This window comes from Stigmatopora nigra, unplaced genomic scaffold, assembly GCF_051989575.1.
Source record: "Stigmatopora nigra isolate UIUO_SnigA unplaced genomic scaffold, RoL_Snig_1.1 HiC_scaffold_24, whole genome shotgun sequence".
NCBI lineage: Eukaryota > Metazoa > Chordata > Actinopteri > Syngnathiformes > Syngnathidae > Stigmatopora > Stigmatopora nigra.
In genome coordinates, this window is record NW_027551603.1 from 27,983 (window position 1) to 46,812 (window position 18,830).

General features: G+C 41.8%; 1 protein-coding gene across 1 annotated transcript in view; it reads left to right on the top strand.

The window, feature by feature from the left end:
- Positions 1-18,830, top strand: part of cfap206 (cilia and flagella associated protein 206) — a 40,850-nt gene that overhangs the window by 10,459 nt on the left and 11,561 nt on the right. Inside the window, exons 3-6 of the mRNA XM_077710199.1 lie at positions 242-430; positions 7,546-7,710; positions 10,952-11,160; positions 15,102-15,221. Coding sequence (XP_077566325.1) covers positions 242-430; positions 7,546-7,710; positions 10,952-11,160; positions 15,102-15,221 — 683 coding nt within the window. The remainder of the gene's footprint in view (positions 1-241; positions 431-7,545; positions 7,711-10,951; positions 11,161-15,101; positions 15,222-18,830) is intronic.

Sequence of the window (18,830 nt, forward strand, 5' to 3'; positions counted from 1 at the left end):
GGCCCCAGACAACATTGCTCCAAGGATCACTGGGACACACAAACCCCACCACTACAATAACGTGATAAATTAATACGGTGTACAATTTCCCCCCTGAACATTTGTACAAATGATGCAGAAATTATCTGAGTTACTGTATACTTTGGTCAAAAACACTGGTGATAAGGCACGGGGGTCTTAAAACCTTAAAATTTATACTATGGATATAATAAGCATGCAATATATATTTTTGTATTTACAGGGGAGTTCCTCAAGGAAATCAACTGGATGCTAGAGTCCCGACTAAACCAAGTGAGCAGGGAAATCACTGAAAGCAGGATGAAAACAAAAGACCACTTGGATGCCCTTTACCGTAAAATCATTACTTTCATCCTGCTTGGCTCTGGCATGGGGTCACCTTCTGATGTCAGCGCTGTACAAGAGGTTACAGGTAACATGATGACTATAAACTAAATCAGCAAAGTTTACCATAATGTGACTATGACTATGATTTCGTTTGCTACATCTCATTGGTGAGACTGATAGAGCCACTGTAGGCATCAGCATCAAAATTAAAGTAAAATATGAATGAAGAGAGTTTGTAATGTAACCCATAGAAGCAGAGGAAGTGTAGCGTTTCTACTCATGTAAAAGTAAAACGTTTGGCGTAGTAAAACTACATTGAGAAGTTAATTTTTCTCTCTCCAAAAGTTACCCAATTAAACGTAACGAAATAAATGTAACATGTACTATGTGGGTATTTTACTTCAGTGCTCGGTGACAATACAGAGACAAAAGTTGTGAGGAAGCCCATTAAATATGGCAGTTATGGCCCACGCCTTCAAACAACCCACCACACAGTCTCATTTTCTGAATCGCTTTAACCACATTTGGGTCGCAGAGGCTGCTGGTGCCTATCCCGGCTGACTCTGAGCCAGAGGTGGGGGGGACACCCTAAATCAGTGGCCAGCCGATTGCAGGACACAAGGAGACGGACGACCATTCACTCTCACACTCACACCTAGGGACAATTTAGACCAGTGGTTTTCAAAGTGGGCGGTACCGCCCCTCGGGGGGTGGTGTGAACTTTCAGGGGGGCGCTGACGAATAAACAGGCGAATGGGGGCCGTTGAAATAGTGAAGGGGGCGATGGAGCAATTACAGTAAAATGTGACGTTGGTGTTTGTAGAAAGACCGGAAAAATTGATTGTCTGTAATAAAAAGTCGACAAAAAACAAGCTTTATTGAAACAAGAAACGTTGTCTGCTCGAGCGCTCACGAGCAGCGCGCATATACCGTATATCACTAATTGTCGAGAGTTTATCGTCGATGCAGGCGACTGGGGAAACCACCACCATCCAGTCAGCCGCAGAGGAGCACACAATAGCGCGCCGGCAACGCTTAACCACAGACGTATGCGCACAGCGACCGGCTTAATGCATCAGCTATCAATTTTTATGATTCGAGGTGAACTGCGCATTGGTCTATTAAAAGAAACGAAATTAGCGAATAATATCTGAGGCGCCTGTCTTCTATTTATTTAAGCTTCTCTCCACATGCAAGTCAGTTTTTATAGCTGCCAGAAAGCAACTATACGTGCGCGATTTTCCTTCATCCTGATGTTGACAGTCTGATTGCAATGCACCAAGCCCACCCATCTCATTAGGCAGGACAGTTGTTAATGGTTACTCGTTCAGTTTTACAATTTATTTCAAGTTCAGTTCAAGGTGTTGTAATTGAAGAATAAATGATAACCATTTTTGTTTATTAAAATTGTTTTTTTTAGTCTTCAAACTGTTTGTGATTGAAGAATCAACCAATTCTTGTGACATTTAGCAATATAGTCGTTCTAGCGTTCGTTGGAAAGGGGTAAAGAGGGGGGCGTTGGCATTTTGGCCCGGCGGTGAAGGGGGCGGTGGCCAAAAAAGTTTGAAAATCACTGATTTAGACTGTACCATGCATGATTTTGTAATGCGGTAAGTACCCAGAAGAAACCATGCAGGCCCGAGGAGAACATGCAAACTCCCCACAGGTGGTCGTGACCTGGATTTGAACCCAAGACCCCAGAGCTGTGAGGCCGACGCGCTAACAACTCGCTCCACTGGGCCGCCCCACCACTCAGTCATTAGCTAATTATTACCTAGTACTGGGAACACAGTACTCGGACGTTTGGTCGCTGGACGTTTGGTTGCCCGGTCTTTTAGTCGCTGGACGTTTGGTCGCCGGACATTTGGTCGCTCGGACGTTTGGTCGCTCGGACGTTTGGTCATTCGGACGTTTGGTCGCCGGTCTTTTGGTCGCCGGACGGTTGGTCCCCAGTCTTTTGGTCGCCAGTCAAATGGTGACAGAGAGTTACTGTTGAAAACAGCTCTCAAAAATATATTCTTGAGAGAGAGAGTTTAATGGTTCATGAGTTTAATATCTAAATATCTAATATCAAAATATCAATAAGAGCACTCATTTAACAATTCTAAATAGTCACGCGCGTGTGTCCAAGCCGTCGAAAACTTTCCTTACTGCTACAAGTTTCATAAACAATAGCCATTATATCCGGATTTCCTTCAATGTTAAAATCAATTGCATGTCGATTGAGTTTATATATTTGTTCAAATTCCCGCGGACGGGCAACACAACAACGACCATCGATGCAAACCCAAATAAATTAGTGAACAAATTAGAGTACTTGCAAGCCATTACATACAATTTGTAAATTTTACAGTTTTTTAATAAAAACTATCATCTGTGAATTCCCTTTGTACATAATTTGTAAGTTTGTATTTGTAATTTTTGTACAGAATTTGTAAAAGTTTGTATATGTAATTTTTGTTAAGTTTTACTGCTTCAATAAAAACATCATCTGTGAATCTGCTTTGTCTTCTTTTTAATTAATGAATTTTACTTATTGCCTTTTATTTTAATGTCAAAGTTCCGGCCGGGTTAAATGTATGCTAAGACTTTTATCTGTTTGACAAAAATGACCATCTAAACTTAAGTATTTCAAATTTGCAAGTTCTCCCAGAGAGAATGAAGGTTCATGGGACACCTATGACAGTCAACGGCAGTGTGTTAAATGAGTGCTCTTATTGATATTTTGATATTAGATATTAAACTCTCATTAATATAATTTTGAGAGCTGGTTTCAACAGTACTTCAATATTAAACAGTACTTAGATATTAAACTTTCTCCCATGAATCAACAGTAGATATTTAGATATTATATTTGAGAGCTGTCTTAAACAGTAAACTGTCACCATTTGACTGGCGACCAACGGGGACACTGTCAGGTTTAAGACCATATACATTCAATAATATCGGAGCAGAGGAAACACACAGCCAGTCGTGATGAGAATTTAAACCACTTCATATGAAGGAGGACGCCAGTATAGCCAGAGCAGAAAGATAGTCTATCTTCCTGAATGACCGCTTGGAATTCCTGGCGACTCCCTACAAACAACCTGGTTTTATTAGAGACAAGTCATAAAAATGGGAGGCGTTAATACAAATGAAGGAGGTTGAATGCAAAAGGTGTAGTGCACATTTTAACCAATAGGTGTAAGTTAAATTCTATTCTAGTAACTTAATACATCATAGTGAAAAGGGTGCAAGACTAAATATAAGAATACAAATATATTTCACATTTCCCCCCTGAAGTTACTTTGAAAGAATTTTCATTTTCATCAATCTATATCCCTCCTCTGCAGGTTTTAGAAAACAAATATCATCAATAGTCACTCAACAGGGTATGGAAAATAACAAAATCATTTGTGAAGGCAAAGGTGAAAAACGTGAGGTAATTTTAAGGTTATATAAGAAAACAATAAAATCATTTGTGAAGGCAAAGGTGAAAAACGTGAGGTAACTCAAGGTTATCTAAGAAAATTCCTCTGCGTCCCTCTTTATGAGCGAACACAGTTTTGAAGTTAAGACATGTACGATTACCCGGAGGACTCGACATAGCGGCACTCGTAAAATGATGGGAGAATCTTCATCACGGCATGCCACACGGTGATACTGTATGTCGCTGTAAGCTACCAGCGTGTGCTGGTTAGGTTTTTGAATCATAACTTTCATACCAAGGATTACACACATTGAAAAGATACAGTATAGAAGTAAAACCGCAAGAAAGGGAGTTGCAAATTTAATCTGAATAGAGAACCATGATCCGGTTGGTAACCACGACCACAGTGATACCCAATTACGGCTGAGTGATCTTGGGCCATGGTGTTGGCTAAGATTTTCATTTCAGCTATGGCACGAGTTATGTTACCTTTGTCACCGGTTCCATCTTGGATGAAGGTGCAACAGTGCTCTCCAACTATGGCACACTCACCTCCATCCTTGGCTGTTATCAAATCTAGGACCGTCCGGTCTTGCAACTCCATTTCTCTAAGGGCTTTTAATTCATCTGCTATACCATGTAGGGCTTTAAAAGTTTGGTTAATGAACACTCATGTAACAATTCAATGTCCAAGTTGGGAAGTTAGTGACAGAATGATTTTCTGGGGGGGTGGACCACAATTTATGGTCACCAGGAACATCACTGCCCCAGATTGAATCACGTGGTTTGAATTCCACTGACTTTGATCTTATATATCTTACTGTTATGTTCACTCCCCTTCAAAGGAATGCATTTTGGACCACCTGCATCACTGCAGATGTGCTAAATGTGACACCTAGACCCAGTGAATTCAGGATATCAGGATACCTGTGGAAATGGGTATACGGCTACACACATAACAACTTTCATTCACACCAGTTAGTTTTTGTCTGAAATACCATGAAATGATACCACATATTTTCTTCAAAGTGGTTATTTGGATTGCTCTTTTCATACCACTTCACTTTCCTCTGTGACAGCAGCACGGCATTGTCTCGTTTTTCGACTCGAATCTCTGGGGGTGGGGCGTTCAGCCACACCCAGGCTGCCACTGATAGTACAGTCACAGTGATGGGGGTGGCAACTGATTTCATTTTGGCTTCTGCGTGAGGGTGTAAAAACTATGAGAGGTCAAGGTTAGGTGAAAGGTGCTCGTGGCAGGTGAGTAGACGTCAGATGATTTTTTCACGGACAAGGGTTTTGGGACCGCCCGATTTCCAGTCTACTCAGAGTCACCGTTGTCTCGAACTACTTTGATTTGGGATTGGTGAATCCACGTCGACCTCTCAGCAATCTTTACTGCGGTGGGGGTGGTGAGTTAAACCACGAAGGGGCCTTCCCAACGTGGAGAGGACCAGGACTTTCTATTTATGACTCAAATCAGGCTCTGGTCACCAGACTTCACCACCTCCTGCAGGATAGACAAAAAGATCACGGCAGCTTACATGTTCTTTGGACAAGTTTATCGGTTTCTTGGTCTTATTGTACCATTTGTTCGCTCTTCAAGTCCCACGCTCTTTTGGACGTTGCACTTGTTGTTATTGTTGTTGTTAGGCCATCCAAGCGTCTAGGGGTTACCCTCAGTCACATTAGTTCATCCGGGGGCTAGCCAAAGGTGTGTAGTAGTCGAATTCGAAGGCGGCGACGGGCGGCCTCTCAGGAGACACCTCGTGAAGGTTCCAACTTTGTCTCCCCGTTGCACCTGCTTGGGCCCGAGGCTATCCCGCACACCCTCTGTAACAAATTAAACAGTTCCTACAAAAAATTTTAAAGTAGGTATTTAGACCTCTGGGACATGGAACACATGCTCCGCCATGTCCATCTTCCCCCCTGTTGAGACATGGCTCCTTCCATGGCTCAATTTTGGAATATTTTTTGGTAGGCCCGCTAGGCCTTTAGCTGTGAATAGGCTGACTGTTCTGCTTCTTCATGTATCTATGCATCTTTTCTTTCTATGGTGCAGTGTTTTTAAATCAATTAACACAGTTTTTAGATCGACTCAGTTTTTGTTGTTGTGTATGCTGTTTGGTGTTTTCTGCTGCTGCTTTAGCTGCTGTATTCTGTCGTTGTCTTCAGCGTGTGCTTAACATTTTCTTACCGCTATGTGGTTGGGCTTAAAATCCCAATGAACAAAAATAATAACAATCTTACTTAATTTCTAACTATATGCCTTATCAGTCAAAATTAAATATGCTAGCTGGTATTCTATTTTGATCACTGCTTCCTTGTTAAAATCAATAAGTATATTTGTTTTTTCCTTTCCTGCAATTACACAAATTAACTAATCATGCTAAAAATATGAAGAATACATAGAGCAAACCAGGCTGCCTTCTCCTCAGGAAAACAGCTTTCCCGCTCTCTGCAACAGTTACATTCACATCAATTAATATCCAGAAACAAATGTAGACATTTATAATTCTGAAAAGAATTGAACCCACTAAACTGTAACCACCCCTTGTTTATTAGGGTTAATATTTTCTAGCATAATTGTCTTTTAGAGCCAGTAAAACTCATTACTTATGAATTGCATACTAATCAAGTCCCAATTCAATTAACAATGTGTATTGCGTTGCACATTTATCTCAGCTGTTTGAAAATTCTAAAATATCCCAAACTAGTAGTCTTTTTTATCAAATGTAACACTCCATTGTCTTTGGAGTTTGCCAATCATCTCCTTTAAAACTTTCTTAATCAACAATTTCCAATAGTCAGGCATAAAATTGAAATTTAGTTACATATCTATTCATTGTAGTCTCTTTTTCTCTCTAATTGTTTACTTTTAAAAATCTGTAAGAAGGTTTGTTCTCAATTGAAACGCTTTCACTTTTTATGGAGACAATAAAAACAATATAAAAGTTCCTTATGGTTTATCGCATTACTCCTCGAGCAATAATCTTTCCAATCAATATTGGATGCTTTCCATTACGTCTGATCTCGTCAATAAGCTTATCTTACCTGTCTCCTCAAACGTTTCAACTGAGAGAACCTCCTTACAGTGCAAAGATGGATCTGCATCCTCCGCTATTTTCATGTCTGCTGTTTGGTCTGCAAGAGTTGTACGGACGTTCTCATTTTGGGTTGCTCGTGCTCGTTGCAAAAGGTGTAGTGCACATTTTAACCAATAGGTGTAAGTTAAATTCTATTCTAGTAACTTAATACATCATAGTGAAAAGGGTGCAAGACTAAATATAAGAATACAAATATATTTCACAGACACAAACGTCCGGCGACCAAAAGACCGGGCGACCAAACGTACGGGTGACCAAACGTCCGGCAACCAATCCTCTGGCGACCAAAAGACCGGGAACCAAACGTACGGTCATGTAGAAACACAAGTTGGCTGTTAATGCCAGTGTTTGCTATGACAATAGGTGTAACTTTTGTTAGTCCTTCACGGGCACAACTTTAATTATAACCAAAAAAATCCTTAAAAAATATCCAACTGATTTTTCACAAGCACAATTTGTGTTTAAAAAGTGCACAGATTCTCTTTGCAAGAGCACAAATATGTATTTTCCGAATACACAACTCAGGAATTCATTTTTACAAGCACAAATTCTTCTATGAAAATCCAAATTTTCTCTGCTTGTATAAACAATTTTTGAAAGCAAACTTCCCCCCTGCAATACCTTAATCCTGTGATAGCAGTGTATGTTTATCGGTGTCTCCTCATTTTATTCTTGTTCCAGCTGCTTTGCAGAGCATCTTTCCATCAAATGAACTAGGACCTTTTATGGTGCTCTCAAAGGGAGAGAAGGAGCAACAACTTTCAGAGCTCACTATGACTGTAACAGGAATACGACTCTTCAACAAATCCACCAAGAAAGAACAGGAAATGGACATTACTGAACTCAGTAAGACAGTACTCACACCTGGAAATTGTGTGTTGTCTTAAAAGACAGTTTATATATTTTTTTAATTCAAAAGGCACGTTGGAAAAGGTGTATTGTAATCCTTATTGGTTCAATATCAATTCCTATTTACCCTTTTTAAAGCCATTTGTAATGGTGCAACAACCTGGTGCCAAGTGCACTTGTGGACACCCTTAAACTTGAACATGGTGTTCATTAATGTCAATCCATCCAAGTCCAACAAAAGAAGACTGCATGGCTTCCGGTCGGGGAGGGGGGGTGCGTTCATCCCAATCACACCCTCCAGGTCTCACTGTCATTGCCCACGTGAGCAGTGAAGTCCCCCATCAGAACGAGGGAGTCCCCAGAGGGAGCACTCTTCAGTACCCCTTCTAAGGACTCCAAAAGGGTGCCTTTTGGTGCATCCACACAAAATATAATAAGGGTTCATTATTGTCAATCCATGGCAAGCCCAGAAGTCCAACAAAAGAACACTGCTTCCGATCAGGTGGTCCGTTCTTCCCAATCACCCCCCTCCAGGTCTCGCTGTCATTGCCCACGTGAGCAGTGAGGTGTCCCATCACAACGAGGGAGTCCCCAGGAGCACTTTCCAGAAGGACTCCAAAAAGGGTGCTGTTTGGTGCATACACACAAAATATAATAAGGTTGGAAGGGTGCTACCCTCTTGGCTACTGGGGTGAACCCCAGTGTACAGTAACCGAGCCGGGGGGAAATTAGTATGCACACACCTTCTCAGGTGCCTGGAGCCGTGTATCAGACGGGCAAGGATCCCTCTTTTGGCTGCCGCCCAACTGTCGTTGCACCCGGTCTCTTTGTACTCTCCCACTGGTGGCGAGCCAATGGGCAGAGGCACCGACGTAGCCTCTTAAGGCCATGGGTGAAGGTCTGTCCACCAGGCACTCCTCTTGTGCCTTTGTTCTGGCCTGGCTCTAGAGTGGGGCCCTGGTGTCCCCTTTCCGCACAAGTGTTACTCATCATTAGAGGACTTCTGAGTCACTCTTTGTCTGGTCCCTCGACTAGGACCAATTTGCCATGTGTGACGCTACCAAGGTCAAACATCCCTAGACAACATAGCTTGTGCCTTTTGAACGGCTTTCCACCAATTCATGGTGTCCCTCCCCCTTGTGCCCGGAGTCAGCTTCGATAAGCTCCAGCAGCCCCCACTCCTTTGAGGCGTGACCGGACGATTCCAGGAAAGACGCTTAGCCGACGGACGTTTCGCCGAGGGACAGTTCGCCAAATAGACATTTTGCCGAAAGGACGTTTTGCCGAACGGACGTTTTGCCGAACGGACGTTTTGCCGAACGGACGTTTTGCCGAAACAGGATTCGCACGCTCGCCCCACCCCTGGATTGTGTGTATGTTTTTCAACCTCGGCACAAAAAAAAAAACAACACAATGAGAAACATGCTCACTTTTATTTGTTTAATAAAATAATAAATTAAACACTTTCATTTTTTTGGCAAAACGTCTGTCGGTGAAACGTCTTTCGAGTACCCCTTTGAGGATAATCAGTTCAGAAAATGAAGGAATGAACGCTAATTCACATGACTGGTGACCGAAAGTAACTAAAAAAACAGACAGACCTCTTTTGTCAGATAATGAAACCTACTCAACTAAGCTCCCTCCTGAATAGAACATCCCTCCGTTTCTGATTAGGGTGGGCGTTCTTTCCCCTCCAAATCTCACAGTCATTGCCCAAGAGCTTTGGAATGTGTGTTTTTAAAAAAAAGCTTTGTCAATCCATAAGCATTGTCCCTGATGTCTGCGCAATGTTGCAGAGACTTGTCAACCAACACAATCGGACAACATCCAGAGCCATCAAAAACATTTTACTCCGAGGCCTTGCCATCAAGATTTTTTTTAAACACCTCAGTGATTTTAACTCGAGAATCTACTCCCTCAGTTGAGAAGGCCTTAAAGCATTTGTCATACTGTCTCACGACATGTTGAGTTGACGTCAGGGGTCAAACCTGAATTATTTTATTGGGTCATGGGATATCTGCAGGAATCCCCTGAAATGGGAGTCAAAATGTAATAAATGCTTTGATTGGGATGGTACAGTAGAATAAGGGGGCGGATCAGAAACACAGATAGTTACTTTTTATATTACCATATTTTCATGACTATAAGGCGCACATAAAAGTCTTACATTTTCTCTTTGACATTGATGGTTTTGTGGGTGATGGTGACGTGAGTACACTGTAAAATTGCTAAATAAAGTACAACCGAACTTAGTCTTGCTTCAGTTGCCTTTTTAAAAACGTGTTTTAGCGTGCGGTTGTAGCGTGCATTTAGTGCATGGAGCACCAAATTAGTGTGTTTGCAGTTGTAGTATATTAAGACTATTAGTGCAAAGTTATCACAGCCGTCAGCCTGGGTGTATTGACAAAAGGACTAAATATCCCAGCAGTCACTGCGCATTGGAAACAGCGTCTGGTGCTGCTTCTGTAGCTTACCCAGCGCTATAACGGTTCGTATTCATCAATAAACAATATATATATATATATATATGCCATGCCTGGCTGCGTCTAAAAGAACGTTGCGTCCTTTGTGTGTGTAAAATACAGAAATAGCACTTGTTATTGACACCGCGGCTAAAAATATGACGCGCTTAATAGTCTTGAAAATACGATAATGATAATTTACTTTTGTGGGCCAACACCATCTTAAGTTAGTTTGGCACTTCAAAAGAACTACTGTGTTTTCACACCTATAGGTGCACTTAAAAGTCTAATTTTTTCTCTAAAATGGTCGATGCGCCCAATTTGTTGGTGTGCCTTGTCTTTGCACTAAATTCAATTTTTGTATGGCCCTGACCGCTTGAGTGACTGGTTTAATATCTTGCTGGCAAGTTACTTATTGTGATCAACCCAGTGGGCATTCACCCTAAAAATAGCCTCCCTGCGTATTCCAAGCATTATGGTAAAGCCATTCCAAACATCCCAGTGAAGTGATAAGGCATTTAACTTCCATGTGCTTGCAGCGCTTTTAACCCTCAAAAACACTTTCAAGACTCAAAGCAACATGATATTAGAGCTATACAGAGTATATGCCTGACATGAATGACATCACAAGGCGGGTGTGAACGTTTGGAAAATGGACTGAAGTCATGGATCGAACACAATTTAACAGCTTTGCTAACGTATTGCTGACAGATTCCATAATAGGCTGCCTCAATATTCCACAATACCTACAATATTTTTTTTGTCACTTCCTCCAGTACCTACCATTCTCTGTGAAGCGCTTTTGGTCACTAGTAAAGACATTGAAAATGAGTTGGGTGTTTCCCAGCGTTTGGCATGGAACTACACAGCACTGTTAGAAAAGTATAACATCAGTCAACTTGAAGAATATGATGTGTCTTTGATTCAACTAACACAAGCACTCTATAATGTCAGGCAGCATGAGCTTTTTCTTCAAATACTACTGGTAAGCAAAACATTTACTTTCTTCCTATTATTAAGTAGTATTAAAAGAATGTAATGACTAAGGGTGTTGCTTCAAATTTAAATTCAGATTCCAGCATTGTTAAATTTTCTGTTGATTTGTGTGCTTTCAAAAATTGGCAAATTATGCAATTATTTATTGTTAGGTTCATTAATAATTGTACAAGGAAAGCATTGGGCACTTTCCAGTGTTATCTTTCAAGTGAGAATCAATCCTGGTTCGTCTTCGCCACGGATCATTCTAAAGGACCTAAATCTTTACTGCCCATTTAAGACATCGAATCAAAACAATTACAAGGTTATCTATTCAATCCAATTGCATAAGTGTTTATCCCGAATAACACAAGGTAAAAAACAACTGCAACAACAATTGCATATCAGGTATTTAAAACAACAATTAAGGTCAGAACTCAAAAACAAAGCAAGCCTCCATTCGGGCAAAACAATTCCATATCAGGTGAACCGAGCAACACTTTTAAAAGAATTTGCAAGTATCTTTGGAGGTTGATTCGATAGCCATCTTCTTTGGAATCCAAATAAAACTATTTAAGAGTCCTTACCCAAATATTGTGTACTTGCAACTGGGTAAAGGGTCGAGGATTATCCAAATCAAAACAAACAATGCTCGGCGCAAGCTGACGTGGAATGCCACCTTCGAGCCCGCCAAAGCAAGCGTTTGTCTTCGTTGCAAGCACATATTCATATATATATATAATGAAAAATATTTCACTTATACGTATGATTAATATTCCACACACATATAATGATTAATATTCCACACATACATAGAATGATTAATGTGCACATATATAATAGAATCCGGAATAACCCCAAAATGTATGTTGCTTAAAATAATAAATGTAATATTTTTAACATTAATTTTCGACTACTAAATACTTGAGCCCAATCACAAACATAAACAAAAGCTGATGCGCGTCGAACAGATTTCAGCATACCTGCACCTAGTGATGTTTCCTCAAATCATGTAAATAATAACATTTGTACTTGACTGGCTCATTCAGATCTAATTAATATTATTAACATTAATTTTAGACTACCAAATACTTGAACCCAATCACAAACATACACAAAGGCTGATGTGCGTCGGACAGATTCCAGCATACATGCACCTAGTGATGTTTCCTCAAATCATGTAAATAATAACATTTCTACTTCACTGGCTCATTCAGATCTTTGTTAGGAGTCGCTTGTTATTATTTTCCATTGCCCTCTCCTTGTGTTCTTGTTTGTCCCTCCTGCCTTGCCGTTATGCTCGAACAGCTGCACGTGATTCAAAATTAGATCCTATTGTGTCTCTTTAAACCTCACTGATTATTAAGTTCATTTGTCGGATCGTCTGCCTTATTTCCCTTGCCATGTGTCTGCTGTACCTTGTTCCTCGATTCCCCTTGTTTTCCCTAGTCAGGTTTGGTTTTGTGATTTGATTTCTAAGACTGTTATTTTCTAATATGCCCAAGTTTTTCAGGTTTTGGCATGAGCACTACTTCCCTCGTCCTCGCCTGTTTCCCGGTGATTGGGTCCTAATTCTTTCTACTTCACCTCGACGTCTCCCTAATGATATAACAAAACGATCCGACCACATGAACCAAGCGGGAAGCCACCGACGCTCTCGCCGACGCCAGCCACCCAGCTCATGCTCCCTCATTACGGGCCCCATCCCTCACTCCGTCGCTCCTGGCTACTTGCTTGACTAAGAGGGAATACCCGTTATTCCGTCGCCCACTGTTCATCGCCCTAGTTATCTGGATTTGGACTTCAGCTATTCATTTCCTCAAAGGAGGGAGAATCTTCAGCCTCCATTGCCCCCTTTTGATGGCCCCAGGTGTCTGTGTTTAGACACAGATTTTTCTGATTGTAATGATGGTCGTGAGCTAATTGATTTGTGAGCTGGAGATTCGGACTTGTACTGTGATTCCCTCAGTCGATCCGAACTTCGATACCCCCACCTGGCGGACCTTGACCCCGCCTTCTTCTCCGATTACTCGACCTGGATTTGCCGGTACTCGGATGATTCGGCAAAAGATGTTTGGCCGACGGACTGTTCGCCGAACGGACGTTTTGCCGAACGGACGTTTCGCCGAACGGACGTTTCGCCGAACGGACGTTTCGCCGAACGGACGTTTCGCCAAACGGACGTTTCGCCGAACGGACGTTTCGCCGAACGGACGTTTCGCCGAACGGACGTTTCGCCGAACGGACGTTTCGCCGAACGGACGTTTCGCCGAACGGACGTTTCGCCGAACGGGCGCTTTGGCGAACGGACGTTTCGCCGAACGGGCGCTTTGGCGAACGGACGTTTCGCCGAACGGGCGCTTCGGCGAACGGACGCTTCGCCGAGCGGACAGTTCGTCCTTCCAGAAGGCTGCACCATAGAAAGAGCTTGACCTCGCCCCCTTGCTCGACCTCGCTCGTCCAAGCTCCCTGCTCGACCTCGACCGTCCAAGCTCCCTGCATTCCCGTGCCTGCTGGCCTACCAGTCGCACCCGTGCCAAAGCCACGCACAAGATTCCCCGTGCCGGCTGGCCCGCCAGTTACACCCGTGTTACAGCCACGCACAAGATTCCCTGTGCCAGCTGGCTCGCCAGTCGCAGCTGTGTCGAAACCACGAACTAGCTTCCCCGTGCTGGCTGGCCCACCTGTCGCATCCATGCTAAAGCCACGCACCAAATTCCCCGTTTTGGCTGGCCCGCCAGTCGCACCTGTGCTGAAGCCATGAACCAGGATCCCTGTACCAGCTGGCCTGGCAGTCGTACCCATGCCCCCCAAATTCCTGCCCATCTATACTTGTTTTGTGATTTGATTTCTAAGTCTTTGTTATTTTCTAAGATCCTGCCTAAGTTATTAAAGTTTTGTTATGAGCACTACTTCCCTCGTACCTCGCCTCGACGTCTCCCCAAAGACGTAACACTCTTGCCATTACAGTGATACCTCACTTTTCAGGTTGTGAAACCCCTTGATATGCAAATTACGGATCCAATATATGAAAACAAGTTTCACGCAATCCCCAAAACGTCAATACAATATCCTGAATCTGTTATTTTATTACAGAATTTTCACTTTAACATTGCGTCCTTCTTGACAATCTCCCTACACTCCGCTGATCCCCCATTGTCTCGCAACAAAAAACGACTAACATAAGCGTTGTTGTAAACGTCAGAAATGGAGCGAGTTTTCTTTCCCTGATTATTCAGCACTACATTAACTTGTGCCCAGCGTCAATGAATTGTGAAGGATGAGGCTTACATTAGATCAGCCCTAAACCAATAAGATAGAGGAGCAACCTTAGCGCCTCTTGCTTCTTTCTCTGGGATTTCCTGCAGATAGGGACCCATCCAGTTTTAGGCCTCTCACATTGTCCTGTGGTTCGGAGCAGTTTGGTCAAAGTCATTCTCATGAAAAACAGACTCAGTGCTTTTGTGTTTTTGTGTTTTGGCCATTTTCCTTCAACGCGGAGTATGCTTGCTATTCATTTTAAGATACTAATACATAATTTTATTTTAATTGTATCGCACGTTTTGTCTGTTTCATCTTTTATACAAAATTGGGACGTTTTTACCAATTTTAAAGGGTTTAGTTGGCACTTGTGTTAGGACTGGAACAAATTAGACAATTTACATAGACAGTACTGCTCTAAATTTTCAAGTTACAAAAAAAGTTCTGGACCCAATTAATTTCGTAAGTAGAGGGGGTGTTGATCATTTGATTCATGTGAGTTTGAGGAAGGAGACAGAAAACCGAGTGGATAGGTGCCCACGGGGACACGAGCTGGTGACCCCTGGTATAAAGGTGTGTTAAGAACATATGATTGGTAGACGGCTGTGTAAGAGGTGATTTTTGCTAAAGTTTAGTTGTACCCTTGAAATAAGATAGTGATGAAACAATAACATTCACTTTCACCACCAGGCTGATTCGCATTCATGTGCAAAAAGGATTGAAATCCTTAAGAAGGACATCTGCTCACAGATAAATCTGCTGAACACTTCAGTGCATCCCAAGACAGCTGTACCCACATCAAAAGTTTTTGTAAGTAATTTGGGGATTGAGCTGAAGATACAGCAACACTTCATTCATTGCTAGCCCTTTTCTGAGAGGGCAATCTTTTATACGGTGCTCACAAAAATTAAGAGAAAACTTTTTATTGGGCCTGGAATGAAATAAATTCTGATAGTTTTCTGATTGGTTAACCAGCTAAAAGCATTGTTAATCACTTTGAGCTGTAGTAGTGTTCGTGGAATTAAGACATTTATTACAGAGGCAACAATTATAGACCAGGACTGGTTTTACATGTGGAGGTAATTTCAAGTTTATCCCTCTTGATATTTTTTGCCTGGTTTTCCACTTGAAGTCATTTTCTTACAGGTATGAGGCAATTCCCTTAAGCATACAGAAGTTGCATAGGTTGTTCAAGTTCACTTGGATGGCACATTCACCCATATTGCAGCATGAAGTATGAAGGGTCTTCCAGCACACCGTTATTCATTTGAATTACTTGGGGGGGGGGGGGGGGACATACAACTGAAACTAAATGGAAGATGATAAAGCGCATGAAAACGGTTTGGTCCACGGTTTGGAAAACAGTTTGGTAGCATCATTAACACTCACGGTTTCCCTGATTCAGAGCTTTTGGCAGTTCGGTGCGGGCCCTTCTATCTACCTAGGGAGCTAACAATTGTCATTTTAATGGCTGTTTACATCCCACCGGATGCTAACGTTAGCACGGGACTTAGTCTCCTGCTAAACAAACAGCAGCTTGATCACCCCGATGGAATCTTTATTGTCGCTGGTGACTTCAACAAAGCATGTTTAAAGACTGTTCTGCCTAATTTTATCCAGAATGTGAAGTGTCACACCAGAGAAGGTAACGCTCAAGAATATGTTTATTCTAACATCAAACATGCTTATAGAGCCACACCCCTTCCTCCCCTTGCTGGATCCGACCATCTGTGCCTGTCCTGTACTTCGGAGGCTAACAAGGCCACAAATAAAGATAGTAAAAACACCCTTTCTCAGCTGCAGGACTTTTGGGAACTTTTTGAACAACACAACCTCCAGGACTACACGGAAACTGCACTTTCCTACATCAAAAACTGCACGGACAACGTCATTGTTAATTAATGGATACAGGTTTTTCCTAACCAATAACTTTGGATGACCAGTGAGACACAGGCACTCATCAAATGCTGTAAAACCGCTTTCAGGTCAGGGGGCAAGGTACAATACAGCGCTGCCAGAGCAGACCATCTGAGAGGCATTAAAAAGGCCAAGGCAGCTGTTACGACTCCCCCTCGGGTAAGATATACCCAGGGAGTCGCAACTCCCACAGAAGACGGGTTCGGTCAAGGATGAGTCCAGACAAACAATGCAAGTGGCCTTCAGTGATATTTTATTTCCAACAAAGTCCACAAAAACCTATAATACGGGATAACATAGGGGAAGCACGAGATATTAAAGTGGCACCCTCAAATAAACACGGTAAAAACACCCTCCCAGACAGGTGTCCAAATGAACACCCACAAAATACAGGAAATAAGGTCGAATGGTGCCACTGTCAGAACTGATGTAATCAAAGTCTAGACAGGGAAATAACTACGTGTCTAGATGGACAAACTATATGTATACCCCGGGGTGTCTAAACTTATCTCAAGTCCCCCTATGCAACCCAAAATCTTTAACTTTGCCAACATAAATACTAAATATAACAAGGAGTAACGTACTCACATTACCAGGTGAAGCTGGGACAATCAAACTTTACTTTGCACTAAACCATGTGCTCTCTAAGGAAAGAAAGGACTCCACTGACCCAGCAGTTACAATCATAGGCAGCCAAGGGAGTCAGTCAGGAATAAAGAGAAACCAAGTCAGCAAGTCAGCCAGAACTGACAGATAAAAAGTGTTTAAATAAGGGCAGGAAGTGAATCTTGATTGGAGGAAGGATGATGGGGAAGTAGTCACAGCTGTGTTGGCCTGGGCAGGGCTTGGTCACAGGGGTGGAGCCACAGCTCCATGTACCTTTAGAGGAAAAGAAACCACACACCCTCCTACATAGTGTGTGTCCAGGCTGACAGCAGTAACGGCAGCATGCAGAAGGAACATTGAGGAGCACTTCACCAGGAAATAACCCAAAGAAGATGTGGCAGGGAATATGACATATTACCAATTACAATGACAATAATGTGCCTGCTAACGCAGATGCCTCACTAGCACTGGGACTGACAAATCTGATTCAGTCTGAACAGTACACTGAAGCTTCAAGAACATGTAGTGAGACAGGTACAGCGGACTGTGAACACCAGGAAGGCTGCCAGCCACCCAGTTCTTCAATACACCCAATATGACCACGAGCACACTAATTTGGTGCTCGCCGTCATTTCGGCTGTATCTACAAAAGGAATCCTGCCGCTAGATGTTGGCGTCAACAGAGCAGTCAAAGCTAGACTGCGAACTATATATAGGAAGCTTCGAGTTAATTTGTATAAATACATACGTATATATATATATATATATATATATATATATATATATATATATATATATATATATATATATATATATATATATATATATATATATATATATATATATATATATATATATATATATATATATATATATATATATATATATATATATATATATATATATATATATATATATATATATATATATACATATAAATATACATACACATACACATATACATACACACACATACACATACACATACACATACACATACACATATACATATACATATACTGTTACGGCTGGCAGCCTGGACACACACTATGTGGGAGGTGTGTGCTTTCTTTTCTTTACAGGTATCTGCAGCTGTGGCTCCACCCTTGTGACAGAGCCCTGCCTAGGCCAACACAGCTGTAATTAATTCCCCAATCATCCCTCCTGCCCTTATTTAAAGCCTTTTCAGTTGTCAGTTCGCCCCTTGCCTTTGCCCTTGCCATTGATGCCTTGATGCCTTGCTGAGTTGCAGGCTTGTGAGTATGTTATTCCCTGTTATATTTTGTATGTGATGTTAATGATTTTGGGTTGCATAGGGGGACTTGAGATAAGTTTAGACACCTTTGGGTATACATATAGTTTGTGCATTTAGACGCAGTTATTCCCCTGTCTAGATTATATTACATCAGTTTAACAGTGGCATCCTTCGGTCTTATTTCCTGTATTTTTGTGGGTGTTCATTTGGACACCTGTCTGGGAGGGGGTTTTACCGTGTTTATTTGAGGGTGCCACTTTAATATCTCGTGCTTCCCCTATGTTATCCTGTAGTCTGTTTTATTGACTTTATTGTAAATAAAAATAACTGAAGGCTACTTGCAATGTGTGTCCGAACTCATCTTTGACCGAACCTGTCTGCTGTGATAGTTGCGGCTCCCTGGTATATCATACCCCAGGGGGAGTCGTAACATATACATGTACATGTACATGTACATGTACATGTACATGTACATGTACATATACATATACATATACATACACATACACATACACATACACATAGACATATAGATACACATATACATACACATATACATACACATACACATACACGTACACGTACACGTACACATACACATACACATACACATACACATACACATACACATACACATACAC